Source organism: Chinchilla lanigera, unplaced genomic scaffold, assembly GCF_000276665.1.
Source record: "Chinchilla lanigera isolate Chin_1 unplaced genomic scaffold, ChiLan1.0 scaffold00054, whole genome shotgun sequence".
Classification (NCBI taxonomy): Eukaryota; Metazoa; Chordata; class Mammalia; order Rodentia; family Chinchillidae; genus Chinchilla; species Chinchilla lanigera.
Window position 1 is genome coordinate 10,389,738 of NW_004955455.1, and position 17,981 is coordinate 10,407,718.

The 17,981-nt window shown below is 44.2% G+C and overlaps 1 protein-coding gene across 5 annotated transcripts in view; it reads left to right on the top strand.

Moving 5' to 3' along the window:
- Positions 1 to 17,981, top strand: part of Acacb (acetyl-CoA carboxylase beta) — a 145,132-nt gene that overhangs the window by 107,430 nt on the left and 19,721 nt on the right. For all 5 annotated transcript variants that reach the window (XM_013520459.1, XM_013520458.1, XM_005396484.2 and 2 more), the window contains 11 exons: positions 1,378 to 1,515; positions 2,668 to 2,764; positions 2,843 to 2,950; positions 6,442 to 6,498; positions 6,734 to 6,775; positions 7,812 to 8,027; positions 8,786 to 8,941; positions 9,832 to 10,035; positions 10,847 to 11,002; positions 15,576 to 15,698; positions 15,799 to 16,068. In XM_013520459.1, the coding sequence (XP_013375913.1) occupies positions 1,378 to 1,515; positions 2,668 to 2,764; positions 2,843 to 2,950; positions 6,442 to 6,498; positions 6,734 to 6,775; positions 7,812 to 8,027; positions 8,786 to 8,941; positions 9,832 to 10,035; positions 10,847 to 11,002; positions 15,576 to 15,698; positions 15,799 to 16,068 (1,567 nt within the window). The remainder of the gene's footprint in view (positions 1 to 1,377; positions 1,516 to 2,667; positions 2,765 to 2,842; positions 2,951 to 6,441; positions 6,499 to 6,733; positions 6,776 to 7,811; positions 8,028 to 8,785; positions 8,942 to 9,831; positions 10,036 to 10,846; positions 11,003 to 15,575; positions 15,699 to 15,798; positions 16,069 to 17,981) is intronic.

The following is a 17,981-nucleotide window of genomic DNA, read 5'->3' on the forward strand; positions in this document are numbered from 1 at the left end:
TCTCGAACTTGCAACGATCCTCCTGCCTCAGCCTCCTGAGTGCTAGGATTACAGGCGTGCGCCACCACGCCTGGCTTTAACTTTTCAATGTGAGTAGCTAACTCCTATGTTAAGAGTGCTGTATGAAGCAAAGTCAGTCTGAATTCAGCGGCAATGAATGTGGCTCTGTAGCCTCTGCACTTAGTAGTATGGAGAAGGGGACCTGGGTTGTGATTCCAGAGCTACTGAACAGAAACACGTGCACCTGTGTTGTGGGTCCCCAGGAGTGCCCAGGTTTGATGAGTTGCTGAGAGGACTCTCTGTATTCAGTGTATAGTGATGTGGATGGCTCTGGCATATTACAGACCAAGAATCCAAAGCAGAATTAGCAAAGGCAAAGGGCCCATAGGTGAAGTCAAGGGGAGAGCAGGCACAAGCTCTGAGTTACCTCCCAGGGGACTGACACTGGACGCATGAATCCCCCCAGCAATGTGTGTGACAGCACATGTCAGTGTTGGCTGCTGGCTTGTTAGGGACCAGCACCTAGGTTTTTATTGGCAGCTGCTCATGTAGGCATCTCTGCCTGGCCCCAAGATGCCAGGCCCCCAGGGAAAGTAAGTGTTCATCATAAATCATGCTGTTTGCGCAGACAGCTTAGGCATAGAGAACCACCCTTAGCATTTAGGGACGAGTGGGACCTTTCCCCAAATTTAGGTTCCTGGATGCCAGCCAAGGCCCAGCCTTGCAGGCAGGTCTCCTTCCTACAAAGAGAAGCTCAGGCCTCTGTGTTGATGCTTTTCTGCATGCCATCAGGCCACCCCTCCTCCATCTGATTCCGGGGCCGGGTTCCAAAATCCTCAGGTGACCCGTTTGGAGTTGCTGCAGGTGAGCTTCCAGGCCTGGGAGCAGTGGGCATCTCAATTTGAATAGGCAGCTGATTTTATGCCCAGACGGGTTTGGTGCAGGGTGAGCCAGAGGCCTGGAGTATCCACAGAGCCGAGCCTGCCCCCTCTCCAGCTGCCCAGAGCTGGGGCTCTGCAGGAAAATCCAATGCAGGGAGTGTTCGTTCCACTGTGTGGCTTTGTTTGCTACCTTGGAGTTTCCTGGGGGATGGGCTGGACCTGGATTTGAGTGTACACACCATTCATTCATTCATTCGTTCATTCCTTCGTTCATTCCTTCGTTCACTTATTGGGCTCCTACTGTAACCAGGCCCTGAGGAATCAGATGAGATTCCTGACCCCTGACCCCAACCTCAATCTCCCCCACCAGTCCCCAGTTTTAGCCTCATACTGGAAGACCGGCTCCCTGAAATGTCCAGCTGCTCCCTGAAGCAGCGGCTCCTAGAGCTGAGGCTTCAGGCAGCTGCCTCATCTTCCCCTTGCTGTCACTCTGCAGGATGACAGTGCCCATCAGTGTCACCAACCCTGACCTACTGAGGCACAGCACGGAGCTCTTCATGGACAGCGGCTTTGCCCCCCTGTGCCAGCGGATGGGGGCCATGGTCGCCTTCAGGAGATTTGAGGATTTCACCAGGTACCGTGTGGCCAGGCCTCTCAAACACCACAAACAGGGGCTTAGTTCTAGCCCAGGCTGGACAACCTAGGGAGACCCTGAGTCAAAAATTTAAAAGAAGGGGTTGGGGAACACAGTGCTCCCTGGGTTCCGTCCCTGGTACTGCAAAATAAATAAATTCATTCGTTAATTTTTAAAAACAGAATCATGAGAGAGTGAAGGGGAACCGAGTGGTCAGTGGGTACTGAGTTACACAGTACCACTAAGGTACTGTATACTTCGAAAAGGTGGAAGAAAGGATTTTGAGTTTGGCCGTAAAGAAATGATAAATGAAGAGATAGATGTGTTTAACTTGATTTAAACATTGTACACTATGCCCACATAGTGAAACACTACATGATACCCTCTTACTATGTATAATTGCTATCTTTTTCTGTATCGGTTCAGAATAAACTGAAAGAAGTAACAGAATCATGATAGCGTTATAGCCAAGCATGTGAGGCCATGCGTCAGCTTACCCATGTCTGAAGCCTGGCTCTCCACTCCCTAACTATGAGATTAAGCAGATTATTTAATCTCTCTTAATTCTTCTCATCTCTGAAAAGGGCTTAACAGAAGGACCTACTTTGTAGAAGAGTCATGAAAAGTAAATGAGAGCAGATGTGTGGAATAATATGTTTAAAGGTAGAATTCCTATGTAAATGATATGCTCAGTAAATGTGAGGCACTAGTACTACGCCTCTTTTTCTGCTTGTTACTGTGTGGGACGCATCGTGCTTGAATTTTGCTGTTGAGTTTTCACACAGCCTGGTGAGGTATAGGGATCAGTCACAGGACTCCTATGAGGGGAGGTCTTTTGGGTCTCCGAGCCAGTAAAAGCGGGAGCCAGGAGTTGACTTGCCACCCAGCTGATGGCCTAGAGTGTTGGCATCCTCTCTCGGACCCCTGACCTCAGGCCCTATGGGTTGATTCTTCACCTCTGGGAGCAAGCTCATTGAGGTGCTGTGGACCAGGTCGAGGAGCCACAAGAGTGCTGCACGGAGTCGGATGAAATCGCAGTCTTGGCTAGGAAGGAAGGCGTGCCTGGAGCTCCCATATGCCTGCCTTGAAAGCTTGACTGATATCCCCATGAGACAGTGGTCCCTTAGCCTGCTTCCGTGTCCACACCCCCAGGAACTTTGATGAAGTCATCTCCTGTTTTGCCAATGTGCCCAAAGACACCCCAGTCTTCAGCAAGGCTCGTACCACCCTGTACTCTGATGATGACAAGGTAAGCGTCTGAGCCCAGGAGCAACCCAGAGGAGGGGACCCAGCCCTTCTCCCTGCAGCCTTCATGGTTCTCTCACAGAGCCTCCGAGAGGAGCCCATCCACATCCTGAATGTGGCCATCCAGTGTGCAGACCACCTGGAGGACGAGGAGCTGGTGCCAATTTTCCGGACGTTTGTACAATCCAAGGTACATGGGGAGAGTCAATGGTCTTATTCTGCTTTGTGTGGCTGTAACAAAATACCTGAGGCTGGGTGCTTTTATAAAGTGAAGAGCTTTCCTTAGCTCACAGTTCCGGAGGCTACACTGGGCAACCACGTCTGGTAAGAGGCTCTGCTGTGTCACAGTACAGCAGGTGGCGTCACATAGTGGGAGTGTGTGGGAGAGGTCACACCGTGGGAGAGGAAGCCAGACAGATGGGAGGGCCCAGGCTCACTCTTCTGTACAACTCACTTTCATGGGAACAAACCTCGTCCTGCGAGAACTATGTCAGGGCCTTTGGAGGGCAGTGCCTCACAATCTGATTCTCTCCCTTAAATGCCCCACTGCCTCGGTACTGTCACACTGGGGCATTCCACTTCATTGTGAGTTTTGGTGGAATAAACCAGGTTCTAACCATAGCACGGGTAGAGGAGAGGTCTCTGGAGAAGGCAGAGGGGCTGATCTTGGTGCGTTCGTCATGCTCCTTAGCATTGCTGGGGTGCCTGTCCTGCTGAGCGCTCCAGAGCACAGACCTGGCATCCCCAACTAGTTCTGCCCATATCCTAGGGCAGAGGTGGCTAAACCTGGCAGAGCCTTGGCTTCTTCACTGGTAACACAGGGACAGCATTTCCCCCTGGGGACATTGTGGTAATTAAGCAATCAAGTATATCCACACTTAGCCTGTCTTGGGCACAGAGGATATACTTAATAAGTAGTTTGGGGCTCTAGAGGGGGAGCTTTTTGTTGGAACATCGCAGAAGCTTGCAGTCTTGAGATCGCCACTTATGTTGACCACCGAGTGTGCAAATAACTGCAGGTTGCTTTTGCAAGCATGTGGTGGCCATCCTCACGGGCTGTCCTGCTGCAGCGGGGACAGCTATCACATACGCTCGGGGGCCACAGCTGCAGATGAGGTGGTGCAGCGTGAGGAGCTGAAACACTCTAAGGGCACTGACTGCACGGGTGTGACTGCATCCCCTGTGGGACAAGGGCAGGCTACTTTCCCTCTCTGACCCTTAGTTTCTCCAGCTGTAAAGTGGGATGCTGAGGTTCTTAGCTCATAAAGAAAGCAAATCTGCCAGGTGTGCTGTCTGTTTAACCTTGACTCTGCTGATTTTGTCTCAACTTCAAGATCAGGGGAGAATTTTCAATTGCAGTTTTTTAGCCTGCATATTGGTATATGTGCCTTATTCTCCGTATTATCTTGGTAAGAGGGATGCTCTTACCTCTGTCTGACTCGATGCCCTTCAGAAGGCCCAGCATGGTGATTGGAGGGCGGGTATTGCTGGGAGAATGAATGATGCTGAGCTGGGTTAAGGCTGTGCATGTTTGACCATATGTATAGTAGAGACCTAGGGGGTAAAGGGAGAACTTTTTTTCAGTCCTGAGGATCAAACCCAGTGATGCCTTACCACTGGGCTATACCCATGTCATTTTAATGGCTATGTTTAGCCTTTTACTTTATTAATCATGTACATGGCAGAATTAGCATTGCATGTTAACGATATTAATCATTACTTAACGATGTTCACTGAAGAAAGTGATAAGGTACGAATCTGAAAATTAGGTTTTAAAGCAAAGCCATAACCCTGTCCTCGGAGGCAGCCTGAAAATATTGGCACAATGCCATGCAGCCTGTGTCTTCTTATCCTAGCCAACATCATCACTGGGGTTTTAGTTGTCATCTCACTGCCTAGGTAGAGGGACATTTGAGCTGCATGTGGGTTCATCTGCCTCCTGACCATGTCAAATGGAGCACACAATAGTTGGGGGTTCTTAACCAGAGACGGCAGTGGAGAAAGGTATCAGATCACCTGCTGAAAATATGACCTGTGAGCGATTCTGCAGTGTGGACACCTATGTCATGGGGTACTATGTGGCTGTGAAAAGGAATGAAACAGTTTCTAAACACTGGCCTGGAGGGATAGTTGTTAGATGTAAGAGATTAAATATATATGTGTGTGACTATATACTTTATGTATACATATAACATATACAGGAGAGGAGGAAGGGAAGGAAAAACTTTTATGTTCTGTATTTCTATATTATTTGGGAATTTTTACATCAAGCATATATGAGTGTGCACATTTGCACACACATGCAGCTCATATGCACACATTCACATGCACAGTCACTCATATGCACACACAACATGCTCAGTTGAGGACCAATAATCGGACTAATTTCCACATTAGAATATTCATTCTGGAGTTTTCCAATCTGCATCCCACTACAGTGTTCGTGTGTGTGTGTGTGTGTGTGTGTGTGTGTGTGTGTGTGTGTCTTTGAAACAGGCCAACACTTCATTTCCCCTAATAATTTTTCCTCATCCTATTGACTAATCAATAACCTGTTTTCTTGTGTTTCCGAGTAAAACCTCATATAATACCATTGTAGTATTTATTTCATTTAGGGAGCAACTGAGAACAGTTCGATGCTTTTTTTTTCAGTACTGGGGATGGCACCCAAGGCCTTGTGCATGACAGGTAGCTGCTGTAACCCTGAGCAACTTCCCCAGCTCAGTTTTATTCTTCTTTTGTTTTGCATAATTTTTATTGAAGTCTGAAAGGAAGTGTCTGAATGATGCATATATAGAGCTTGATGGGTTTTCACAGTGAGCAGGCAGGTGTAATCAGGGTTCAGATCAGAAATGGATACTCTTACCCCTGCCAAAGCTGCTTGTACCCCTCCTTCACCACCCCAGAGACACCTGGCCGTATCTGGTTTTCAGTTTTATACAAAAATGGAGTCAGAGTTTGCGTTCTTTACTGTGGAGCATTTTGCTCAAATTGTCCCCCGCCACAGCTTTTTTGAGATATGATTGATGAATACAAACTCTTACAGTGTACATGGTGTTTTGCTTGTCTTCTGGGGAGGACGGTGGAGATTAAACTCAGCACCTTCACACTGGAGGGCATGTTTGCTCTTTTATAATGATGATGATGATGATTATCTTAAATTTTGAGACAGAGTCTCACTAAGTCTCTTAAGTCGCTCACACTGGGCTTGAACTTGCTATCCTTCTACCCAGACTCCCAAGCTCGTCTCTTCTTATAATAGCTTTGTTGAGGTATAAGTCATATACTGCACAACTCACTCAACTAAAGTGTACAGTTCAGTGCTTTTCAGTATGTCTCCAGGGTTTCACAGCCATCACTCCAGTCAGTTGTAGAACATTTTCATCACCATCCTCCTGCCAAAAATATCTCCACCAGATTCACAATTTTTTGCCATCATTCCACAAAGCAAAGCCCTCTTCCACTCTACTTCAGCATTAGGCAACCATCAGTATCTTTTCTCTTGCTCTAGATTTGCTCATTCTGGGTGTTTCACACACATGATGTCATACCTTGCAAGGTCTTTTGTGGCTGACTTCTTCCACGTAGCATGTTTTCAGGGTTCGGTCATGTGGGAACATGTATCAGTCCGCCCTTCATTTTATAGATAATATTCCATTGTGTCTTTGATTTTTAATGCAGAAAAATATCCTCGTGGATTATGGACTCCGAAGAATCACATTCCTGATCGCCCAAGAGGTCAGTCCGGTTCTCAGTTCATCTGTGTGAGTCTCTCCCATTCTCCAATCCCCTGGGGCATTTCTTTGACACTTACTTTATAGATTGGGATAGAAGGGATCAGTTGCAAGAAAAGAGAACACTTTGAAATGATTCATTCTAGAAGACTAAGTTATCATTAACAATCACAAAATAAGAAATGTTTCAATGACGCTTGCCTGATTTAACCAACTTTTATATGGATTTCTTTTTACAGAAAGAATTTCCCAAGTTTTTCACATTCAGAGCAAGAGATGAGGTATGACCGGAAGGAACGATACTGTTCTCCCTCCCCTGGCATTTTGGTATTCATGAGGAATATGTCCCCAGTTCTTAAGGCATGCTCCTTTTCTAGAACACGGGGACTGATATGTAGACTCCAACTGTTCCCTAGAATCATATCCTATGACATCCTATGTTTCCGGCACAGACCCTGAGGATCCTGTCCTTTCTGCCTTCACTGCAGGCTCATCTCACTCGGATAAAATGATCTCACTTGGATAATGTTCATATTTGCTGGTGTACTCAGTAAGGCAGTTTTACCAGTCCCCCTTTCTTATATTCTTTTAGACCAGAGGTTAGCAAACTATAACTTGTAGACCAGATGCCCATTTAGAAATAAAGTTTTATTGGAACACGGCCACACTCATTTGATTACGTGTTGTCTGCTGTGGCTTTCACACTGCAGTGGCAGAATTAATCAAGGCCATTGGATCGAGGCTGTTTGGTCCCTCAGCCAAAAACAACCCGTGTCTGGCCCTTTAGGAGAATATTTGCTGATCCTTGTTGTAGAACAAGTGGGCTCATTCCCATAACAAATTCAAGACCCCATTCAGTTCAGAATTTATATTTTAATTTACCCAAAGCCTGAATTTTCCAGCCAAGACCAATGCTTTTATAACACGTTGGTTTTGTCTTGTTCAGCTCCAACAACTTTAGTTGCTTCCTTTTTGGAACGACATTTAACTGAAAACCAGGGGTTAGGACATTTGGGAAGACTATGCTGTGACGTGGAGAATAGCCTCATGTCACTGGCAGGTGCTGGTTGCTGCTGGGCTGACCCAGGAGCTAAGACCTGTCCCCGGGATGCCATTCTAGTGATGCCTGTGGCTGTCCAGATAGCCTAGCAAAACCCCAAATCTCTTGAGCCTGGGCATTGCTCGCAGTTAGGTGCCATATTCCCGAACGCCATGGTTGCTGCGGGTACCGTGCGTGATGTAGCATGTGGGCGCAGAACCAAACTCCACGAGTGTATCTCTGTGTGTCTGTCTGTCCTCCCTCTGGCGGGCCTGCAGTTTGCAGAGGATCGCATTTACCGTCACTTGGAGCCCGCCCTGGCCTTCCAGCTGGAGCTCAGCCGGATGCGCAACTTTGACCTGACTGCTGTGCCCTGTGCCAACCACAAGATGCACCTCTACCTGGGCGCCGCCAAGGTGAACGAAGGGGTGGAAGTGACGGACCACAGATTCTTCATCCGTGCCATCATCAGGCACTCAGACCTGATCACAAAGGTAAAATATCCTAGAGCATTTTGTTTTTTACTAATCCCCCATTGATGGGTATTAAGCTGATCTCAGATTTTTGCTTCAGGCAGTGAGATGCTTTTAGTATTACTGAGCTGTGGTGAGGGCGAAGATCAGGAGGCAGTTGCCACTGGAAAGCTAGTTTGTTAAGAGTTCCGAGAAAGGTCTCCGCACACCATGGGGGTGCACAGTGAGCACTGGGGTTGGTCAGGAAGCAGACGAGTGGAGAGAAAAGGTGAGCAGGAACTCTTACCACAACCCCCAAAGGGAGGGATGGGCAAGGCAGGATGAGCAGGGCTGGGCCTGGCTAGTTTAAGTAGTTGCCGTATCTCTGAGCATACAGCTGCGCTCGATTGTCTGGAACCTGACCCTAGGGTGATGAGGATGGGACAGTGGCCTGGGGTGGGCGGGGGTGAAGGAGGGAACGGAGTGAAGGTACCGGGTTGGTTGTGGGTGACAAGCATGCCCCTGGGAGAGTTGTTCACCATGTCTAGGAACAGGTAGCCCTGGGATGGCCAGTCCCCCTAGGGGCAGGCACAGCCCAGATGTCATAAACGTCAGGAAACAGAAAATAAAAGACCTAGTGAGTGCACCCTGCAGCCCAGGTCTCCCGACAGCCCTTGAGCAGGGCTCTGCTGTTGTCGGAGGGCACACGTAGAGGAGGGGAGGGCTTTCCTGTCTGAGGCTGTTTCCACCCAGCCAGGGTAGACCCTGGCCCGAAACACTGCCTCCTTGCCCTTTGACAGGAAGCCTCCTTCGAGTACCTGCAGAATGAGGGTGAGCGGCTGCTCCTGGAGGCCATGGATGCGCTGGAGGTGGCATTCAACAACACACACGTGCGCACAGATTGCAACCACATCTTCCTCAACTTCGTGCCCACCGTCATCATGGACCCCTCCAAGGTCACGCCGACGGGGGCTCCCACCGGGTTCTGGGTTCACCCTCCTGCAGCTTCACACCATAGTGCCTTAGAGTATTGTCTCCTGGCCCCTCAGACCTGAGTTCCATGATGAATCATGTGCAGTGGAGGCTTGATTGCTGCAGGAAGGCAAGGAACCTTCCACCATGCAGCTCTGCAGCTCTGTTTTAGCCGCACCAGTGTGGGCTTGCCACTCGAAGGGCAACACGCCTGCCCAGAATGTCTTGCAAAGCAGGGCTTTGTCTTCTCCCTGGCTCCCGGTGCGGCTGGGAACTGCGTGTGAGTCAGGGAGGGGAGGAGAACCTCAGATGTGACTGAGCTCTCTGTTGGCCACTTCTGCAGGAGCAGAAAGGTGTCTGTGGTGGTGACTGGGGTGAGAGTAGCCAGAGGGCGCCAGTTTGGCTCCACGGGGTACAGAGGGCCCAGCTGGCTTCACTGCTCCACGTAGTTCCAGGGCAGAGTCACGACCAGGCTTGGGAGGGACAGCAAGATGGGATGATGAGGGAGCACTGACTGTGCCACTGGTCAGCCTCAGTCTTCTTATCTGTCCATTGGAGATTAAAAAAGAAACACCTGCCGCAGGCAGAGGATGTCCTAGCACGTATAAGACCTGGGGTTCAATCTACAAAGAAAGAAAAGCCCTCCTTGCTCCGTAATTAAGAGGATGAAATGAGATAATGGGTTTTAAATACTTTTCAGATGCTTTTGCTCATCATTAGCTGATACTCCGTGTTGGATGCAAGATGCCAGCCATTTTGCACTGACTATAGCTCACCACCCCGCTGTTATCAGCGCTATTGCCGTGTGTGTGTGTGTGTGTGTGTGTGTGTGTGTAGTGGGCTCTGAAACTGGAACTGCTGTGTTTGGGAACAGATCGAGGAGTCTGTGCGCTCCATGGTGATGCGCTATGGAAGCCGGTTGTGGAAGCTCCGCGTGCTGCAGGCAGAGGTGAAGATCAATATACGGCCAACCACCACCGACAGAGCTGCACCCATCCGCCTGTTTATCACGAACGAGTCGGGCTACTACCTGGATATCAGCCTCTACAAAGAAGTGACTGACCCCAGATCTGGAAACGTAAGGCAGAGCTGGGCCCCAGAGGTCTAAGTCAGAGCAGGGCAGCAAGACGTAGATTAAATCAGCCTGCAGGGACCAATTTGCCTTGCCCGGGTGGATTGTGGCAGCTCTGAGAGCTCGCTGAATAAATAGCTCCAGGTTGTGATGAACTTCTAGCCTCGGAGTTCTGGCTGTTCATCCTCCAGGGTTTAATTCATCCCGCAGCCACATTTGAATTGAGACGTGAAGCACTGTGGGGGATTATGATATAATCCTCAGACTGATTCAGCCCCATTTGTAAAGTGAATCGAGCTTTCTTTTTATTGCCATTACTTTTACATGAATGTGTAAATAAATACATGTGTGTATATGTATGTATACACATGCATATTTATACAACACATTTTTATTTGAAACAATTAGACTCAAGATGATTAAATTTTTAAAAATAGTACCTAACAAAAATAGGGCAGAGTTCTAATGTACACTTCACCCAATTTTTTCCAGTGATGCAGTTTGCTGTAGTACCCAAACAAGAAGCTGACATTGGTGTTAACTCAGATATAGACCTTATTCACATTTGGTGTTTCTGTACACACTTTGGGGCTGTGCCCCTGTGTTACTGTGATCATGATTCTTTTGGAATTCTGTCTCCACACTTCCCACCGCCCTGCTTGTTCTGATTGCCTGTAGTGTGGAGAGGAGAACATCCAGGGTCCTAGGCAATTTGTCTGTCATGGGATGATGCACCAAGCCAATGTGTTTTCACTGGGAAGAGGTGTGGCTCTCTGGGATCTTTCTCCCTCTCTATTTTTCTTTCTTTCTGCTCCAGATCATGTTTCACTCCTTTGGTGACAAGCAAGGAAGCCTGCACGGGATGCTGATCAACACACCCTATGTCACCAAGGATCTGCTTCAGGCTAAGCGATTTCAGGCACAGTCCCTGGGCACCACCTATGTGTACGACTTCCCGGAAATGTTCAGGCAGGCAAGTCCTGTGGCCCAGATGCAACACCACCCCTGGGTCCTCTCCCCTGACTCCCCCAAAACCAAACCCTCTTGTCCTTAGGCATGCTTCTGAGACACAGTCTAAAAAGAGCTACATGAAGCAGACAAAATTCATATTGGGAATCACTTTGTAGTCTTTTTGCCCAAAATAAACCAAATTTTACCCCAGTGATAGAAGTGGTATGATGTAGAAATGTTGGAAGTAAAGAAGAAGGGAAAAATAAGAAGAAAGTAACTCATATTTCCATGTTCTATGACAAGATAATTCATAGTTTGATGTTTCCTGCTGGTCTTTTTAATGATCATTTATTAACTGCTATTTACCTGGCCCCATTTGAGGGCTAGAGAGACCATGAGAAAGAGGACAGGCCGCTGCCTTTGAAGAGTTTTTAGTTTACTCTTAGAAAATGTTTAGGAGGCCAGGCATGGTGCTGTGCACCTGTAGTCCCAGCTATTAGAGATGCTGAGAAGGGAGAGTCACTTGAGCCCGAGAGTTCAGGGCCAGACTGGATAACAGAGTGAGATCCTCATTTCAGAAAAAAAAAAAAAAAAAAAAAGGAAATAATGGTTTGTTGCATTTTTCTCTGATTATTAAAGTACCCATTGGAAAATTCAGAAAAGTAGGAATAAGGAAATAAAATTTTACCCATATATGCTCTACTCATGATTGATGCTTACAATAATACTTTAGTGTGTGTGTTTCAAGTTTTTTTTTTTTTTTTTTTGGTACTGGGACTTGAACTCAGAACCTTGCATTTGCTAGGCAAGAGCTTGTGCCACTGAGCTATATCCCCAGCCCTTCAAGTATTTTTCTGTGCCTTTATTTTTTAAATAGAAAAGTTTTTAAAGGAGACTGAAAACACTGACAGTGGTGATGTAGGTGTCTCTGCACATCCCCTCTCTTCCTCTGTAAATGGACATCATGAATCTGAGGTCAGGTCACTGTAGGCAGGAAGTGTCCATTTCTACTTATGCCTGTACCTCAGGCAGAGGAGATGAAAACAGAAGGCACAGCTGCTTTTTAGAATCATTTAGACTTGCGCCTGAATCCTAGATAGGTTGTTTGCTTTTTCTTGTCCCTGGATAGGTTTCTTTACCTCTGTGGGCCTCAGTTTCCTCCTCTGTAAAATGAGGACACTGATAACCTCTGTCACAAGGTTGTTGGAGAAATACATATGAGGTATTCAGTAGGTGGATAATAAATGGAAACTTTTATGATTAGCATGTCATTGTCTATATCCTTCTGCCTCTGACCTCAGAGGTCATAAATGAAGGAGTGCAACTAACTAAGGAGTAAATTCATCCTTTTAGATAAAGTAACAGAGAACACTGTGTGTGTCCCATGCATTTGAACTTAGATGAGAGGCAAACTTAGATTTAGAGGAACACTTCCAAGGAAAATGTATATCATCAAAACTAACTCAAGAAGAAATAGAGAATCTGATTGGAATATATTATAAGCATTAAATAAATTAATAGTTTAAAAAATTTATCTACTAAAATTGGGCCCAGGTGGTTTTAAACAATTTCTGCTCAATCTTTAAGAAACACATTTGTAATCCCAGCCACTCAGGAGGGTGAGGCTAGAGGAAGGCAAGCTCAGGGCTACCTGGGCAACTTAGAAAAACTATCTTCAAATAAGTAGAAGGGGGTGGGTAGTGGGCATGTGGCTTCATGCTAGAGGGCTTTCTTAGCATGTATGAGACTGTGGATTCAATTCCAGTACCACTGAATAGATAAAATTTAAATGAATATTTAAAGCACTTAAAAGAGCAGGAGATATAGGTCAGTACTCCCTGGGTTCAATCCCTAGTACTGGGAAAAGGGAGGGAGGAAGAAAAGATTGCTTAATTTTCTTTGTATATAAATTATCTTTAGAGTAGAAAAAAAGAATGCTTCTTAACTAATTTTATCAAGTTATTACCTTAAGATTATTCCCAGATAAAGACTTTAAGAAAAGACAAAGTTGCTGTTTCATTGATGAACACAGGCATGAAAATAATAAAATATGAGCAAATAACATTTATTAATGAGTTTTTAAAAGTTTAGGCCAGTAGGGCCTATCCTATGATTTCTTACATGATTTGATATTAGGAAGTTTATTCATGTAATTTACCTTATTAGTAGATTAGGAAAAAAATTTCTCAATAGGTAAAAAATATGTTTGACAAAACAACAACTATTCATAATAAAAACTTTTAATAAACTAGGAATAGTAAGAAATTTATGTGTCTTAATAAAACATATCAATCTAAAATTACCAACATTTAATGATGAAATATTAGAAATATTCTTTAAAGAAAAATTTAAGATAGGAATATCTATTATCACCACTTGTGTTTCACATTCTTTACTCAAGTTCCTGGCGGATGGAATAACAAGATAGGAAAGAAAAATTATAAAGACTGGAAAGAAAAAAAGTAAATTGGTGTATTTTACAGAAGATATATAAGAAATCCAAGAGAATCCATACAGCCAACTAGATATACAACAAGGTTGCTAGACATCAAATTAATACACAAAAAATCAAGTGCATTCCCATATACCATCAGTAATTATACAACATAGTTGGGAAAAATATCATTTACAACATCAAACTGACCCAGGAATAAGTCAAAGCACAGAAGAGGAATTTCCTTTATGGAGGAAATTATAAGGCTTTATTGAAATACATTAAGTGTAAATAAGCAGAGAGGTGTACCATGTTCATGGATGATGGGATGTTTCAAATTATGAAGATCTTATTTCTGTCCAAATTAAGTTTTGTATGATTCCAGAGGTTTTTTTTTTTGGTGAAGCTTGAAAAGCTGATCTTTAAATTTTTACAGAAAAGCAAAAACCTATGAATAGAAAAAAAAAAAACAATTTAAAAAAGAACAAAATCAGAGGACTTATTGTAGTAGATGTCACAACTTATTTTGAAGCAATAGTAATTAAGACACTGTAGTATTATTGTAATGGATTTAGGCAAATAGATCAGTAGGACAGAACAGAGGGCCTAGAATCTGACCCACTTATCAAAGAAGCAGAGATGTGATTGTGAGTTGGGGCATGAACTTCATTAAAAGATACAGAGATGTTGCTCTCAAATGGGAAAAAGCAAGTTTAGATTTCTACCTCATCTAGTAAATAAAAATAAGTTTCAAGAGGATTAAAGCTACTCAGTGTCAGTTAAAAGCATTGACTATACAGGAAAAGATTCTTAAATTTGAACACATTAAAGTTTAAAAGTGTACAGCACAGAAAAGACAAACCCCTGGTTGGAAAAATATAGTTTAAGGTTTATCACCATCAAAGAATTAGAAGCAGATGATCTGTAGAATGCTCATAAATCAATTAAAGAAGCAAAACTATAAAAATAAGAGCAAGAGTTAAACTCACAAAAAAGAAACATGCAGTTAAGCATATTAAAAGGCACTAATTTCATTAATATAAGCAAGATAGGGATCAATACCATGTATAAATTAATATTCAACAGGTGAATAAACATTTAAAAATACAAAGGAGCTCTTGTACATTTACTGACCTTGTTCAAAGGGGTTCAAAAAATTGGGGAGCAATTTCATAGTATCAGATTGAAACTTCACATTCTCTGTGTTCCAGCAACTCCAGTCTTAGGAGTGTATGTGTTTGTGTGCGTATGTATATACATGTATATATACATATACATTGTGCATGCATGTGTGTTTGTGTGTATGTATATACATGTATATATACATATACATTGTATAAATACATTTTATATATACTTATAATGAGAAATTCTGTTTATAAGAAGAGACCATAAGAAAATTAATTACAGCATTATTCATAATACTGTAGATACAACCCAAATAGGGTTATGAATAAATAAATTGTAATGTATTCCCACTGTGGAAAACTGAACAGCAAGGATAGTGAAAGAAACTTGAGCTAAATATTATCAGTACTGTAAGTCTCTGCAACAAAAATGGAAATAGAAAAAGTTGCAGAAGAATATGTTTAATATGATAATATGTAAAGTCTGTCATGCACAATAGTCCTATGTACCTTCAATGTATGCATATATGATGAAGTAAAATCAAAAGCATGCAGAAATGGTAGACATTAAATTCAGGACAATGTATTCTTGGGCTTTTAAGGGGGGAAGAGACAGATATAACAGGGACTCAACCACATCGTTAAAAAATGTTGAGTAGGGCCAGGCATGGTGATGGGCACCTATAGTCCCAGCCACTTGGGAGGCTGATAGATCTTGAGCCCAAGAGTTTGAGGCCAGCATAGGCAACACAGTGAGATCTCACCTCAAAAAAAAAAAAACAATCTTAAACTATGAAAATACTAAAATTTGACAAAGCAGCAGATGGGTGCCCAGGTGTTTATTTATTATTCTATATGTTTTCGTGTGTGTGCGTTTGTTTTGTTTGAGTTTTTGGTGTGCTTTAAATGTTTCATTATTTAAAAAGAAAAACTGGAAAATTCACCCTGAGATTGTGATAAGTCATCTCCAGGTGGAAATGACAATATTTCCCTCTGCTGACTTCAGTTTTTCACTCTTCCCTTCCTCCTCCCAGGCTCTCTTTAAACTGTGGGGCTGCCCGGACAGGTACCCCAAAGACATCCTAACGTACACTGAATTAGTGCTGGACTCTCAGGACCAGTTGGTGGAGATGAACCGACTTCCTGGCAGCAATGAGGTAGGAGCTCAGCTGAGCGCCCCACAGTGGTGTCTGCCTTTGTCAGATGTTTCCAGTGAAGAACCAAACTGTTTCCCCTGGGCCCTCTTCTCCCTGACAGGTGGGCATGGTGGCCTTCAAAATGATGTTCAAGACCCCAGAGTATCCAGAAGGGCGGGAGGTGATCGTCATCAGCAATGACATCACCTTCCGCATCGGATCCTTTGGCGTGCGGGAGGACATGGTGTACCTGCGGGCATCAGAGCTGGCTCGGGCACGGGGCATCCCCAAAATCTACCTGGCAGCCAACAGCGGGGCCCGAATTGGCCTGGCAGATGAAATCAAACCCATGTTCCAGGTGGCCTGGGTGGACCCAAAGGACCCGCACAAAGTATGTTGTGGAGTGGGGTGGCGGTGCCGTGCTGCTTTGCTAGTACAGGGATTGCAAATCCTAAAGCCAAAAGTTGGAAATGCTACAGAATTTCAGGTTTTTTGAGTGTGAGTCTGATGCTTCTTGTGGAAAATTCCACACCTGACTTTGCATGTTTGAATCAACCCTAAACAAAAGTGCACTGAAGATATTGGACAAAATTACAGGTATATGTATGAAGCAAGTGCATTTGGGTTTAAACCTGGGCCCAGCTCCCAAAATATCTCCTTATGTATGTGTAAATATTCAGAAAAAGTCTAAAATCCAAACCACTTCTGGTCCCATTCATTTCAAATAAGAAACACTCAACCTGTATTGTACTATCTAGGTGAGGAATGATTATACCAGTAACAGAGTAGAAAGAAATTATTATTATTTGGTTTTTATGAGGACAGGGTGTCACTATGTAGTGCAGGCTGGCCTTGAACTCACTATGTAGCCCAAGCTGGCCTTGAACTCTCAGCGATCCTCTTACCTCAGCGACCTGAGTGCTAGGAATACAGGCATGTGGCACCATACCCAGCCTAATGTTTTATTTATAAAGCATAGATACACATATTGAGCATAAAAAGACACACAGTGTATTAGTGGTAGTAAAATTTCATTGGTGCCAAGTGCGGTGGTTCATGTGTGTAATCTTCACACTCTGGGAGGCTGAAGCAGGAAGATTGCAAGTTTGAGCCTAACCTGGGCAACTTAGTGACTTAGTAAGTTCCTGTCTTAAAAAAAAAAAGCTGAGCATGTAGCTCAGTGCAAAGCCTTGTGTTCAGTTTCCAGTATGGTTAAAAAAAGTTTTTTTCACCTCTGGGAGATAGTGATAAGGAAAAAATGTCTACAAAGGCTCATAAGGGGTGCAATAATGAAAAAAGGTTTATAAATACTGAGCTGATATACTGAGCAGCTCTTGAATCCTGTGTGCACCAGGAATGCCCTGGCCTCAGAGAGTCCTTAAAAATCAGCTGGAGATGTACAGACCCCAGCTGCAATAAAAGGCAAAGTGAATGGGTGAAAGCATGCGTGATGTGAGGCTGCAGGGAACGGTCATTCTTTCCAACCACAGCGTGTGTCCTCAACGTGACGATGCTGCTTGTCCGCCAGGAGACTTTTGTTTATTTGTTTTCAGTCCTGGGATTGAGCCCAGGGACTGGTACGTGCTAGGCAAGTGCTCTCCACTAAGCTACACTCCCTGTCCTCTCTTTAATTATATTTTGAACTAGGGTCTCACCAAGTTGCCCAGATGACCTTGAACTTGGAATCCTCCTGCCTCAGCTTCCCAAGTAGCTGGAATTGCAGGCATGCACCACTAGGTACCTGGCCCAATATTTATTTGGGGAGGCATCAAAAATTCTTTTCTTAAACAGGTTGGACATTTCTATTTCAGAAGTCTAAGATCCAGAATGCACCAAAATCCAGAAGTGCTGAGCACTGATGTAACCGCTCAAGTAGAAAAGTTCACGTAGGACTTCATGTGACAGGTCACACTGTGAAAACACAGTTACTAAAATATGCTAAAAACTGCCTTTAGCCTATGTTTATACGGTATAGATGAAACAGAAATGAATTTCATGTTTTGACTTGGGTCCTATCCCAAAGATATCTCATGGTGTCCATGCAAATACAAATGTTTTCAATTGATTTAAGGCAGTAAGAAAGACACGAAAGTGCAGCTAAAGACACTCATGAAAGAAGACTTCCAGAACAGTTTCAGAAAGTGGCAAGAATGATGGGGAGAAAAGTGTTCAAAGTCAAGGGGAGTATTTTGAGGGGGATTAATGGCAGTCTGTCTTTTACTGTAATAATTTTTTTAAAAAATTAATATTCACCATATTTTTCAATCACACCTCAAATTCCAAACTTTGAGTTTTCAAATTTTT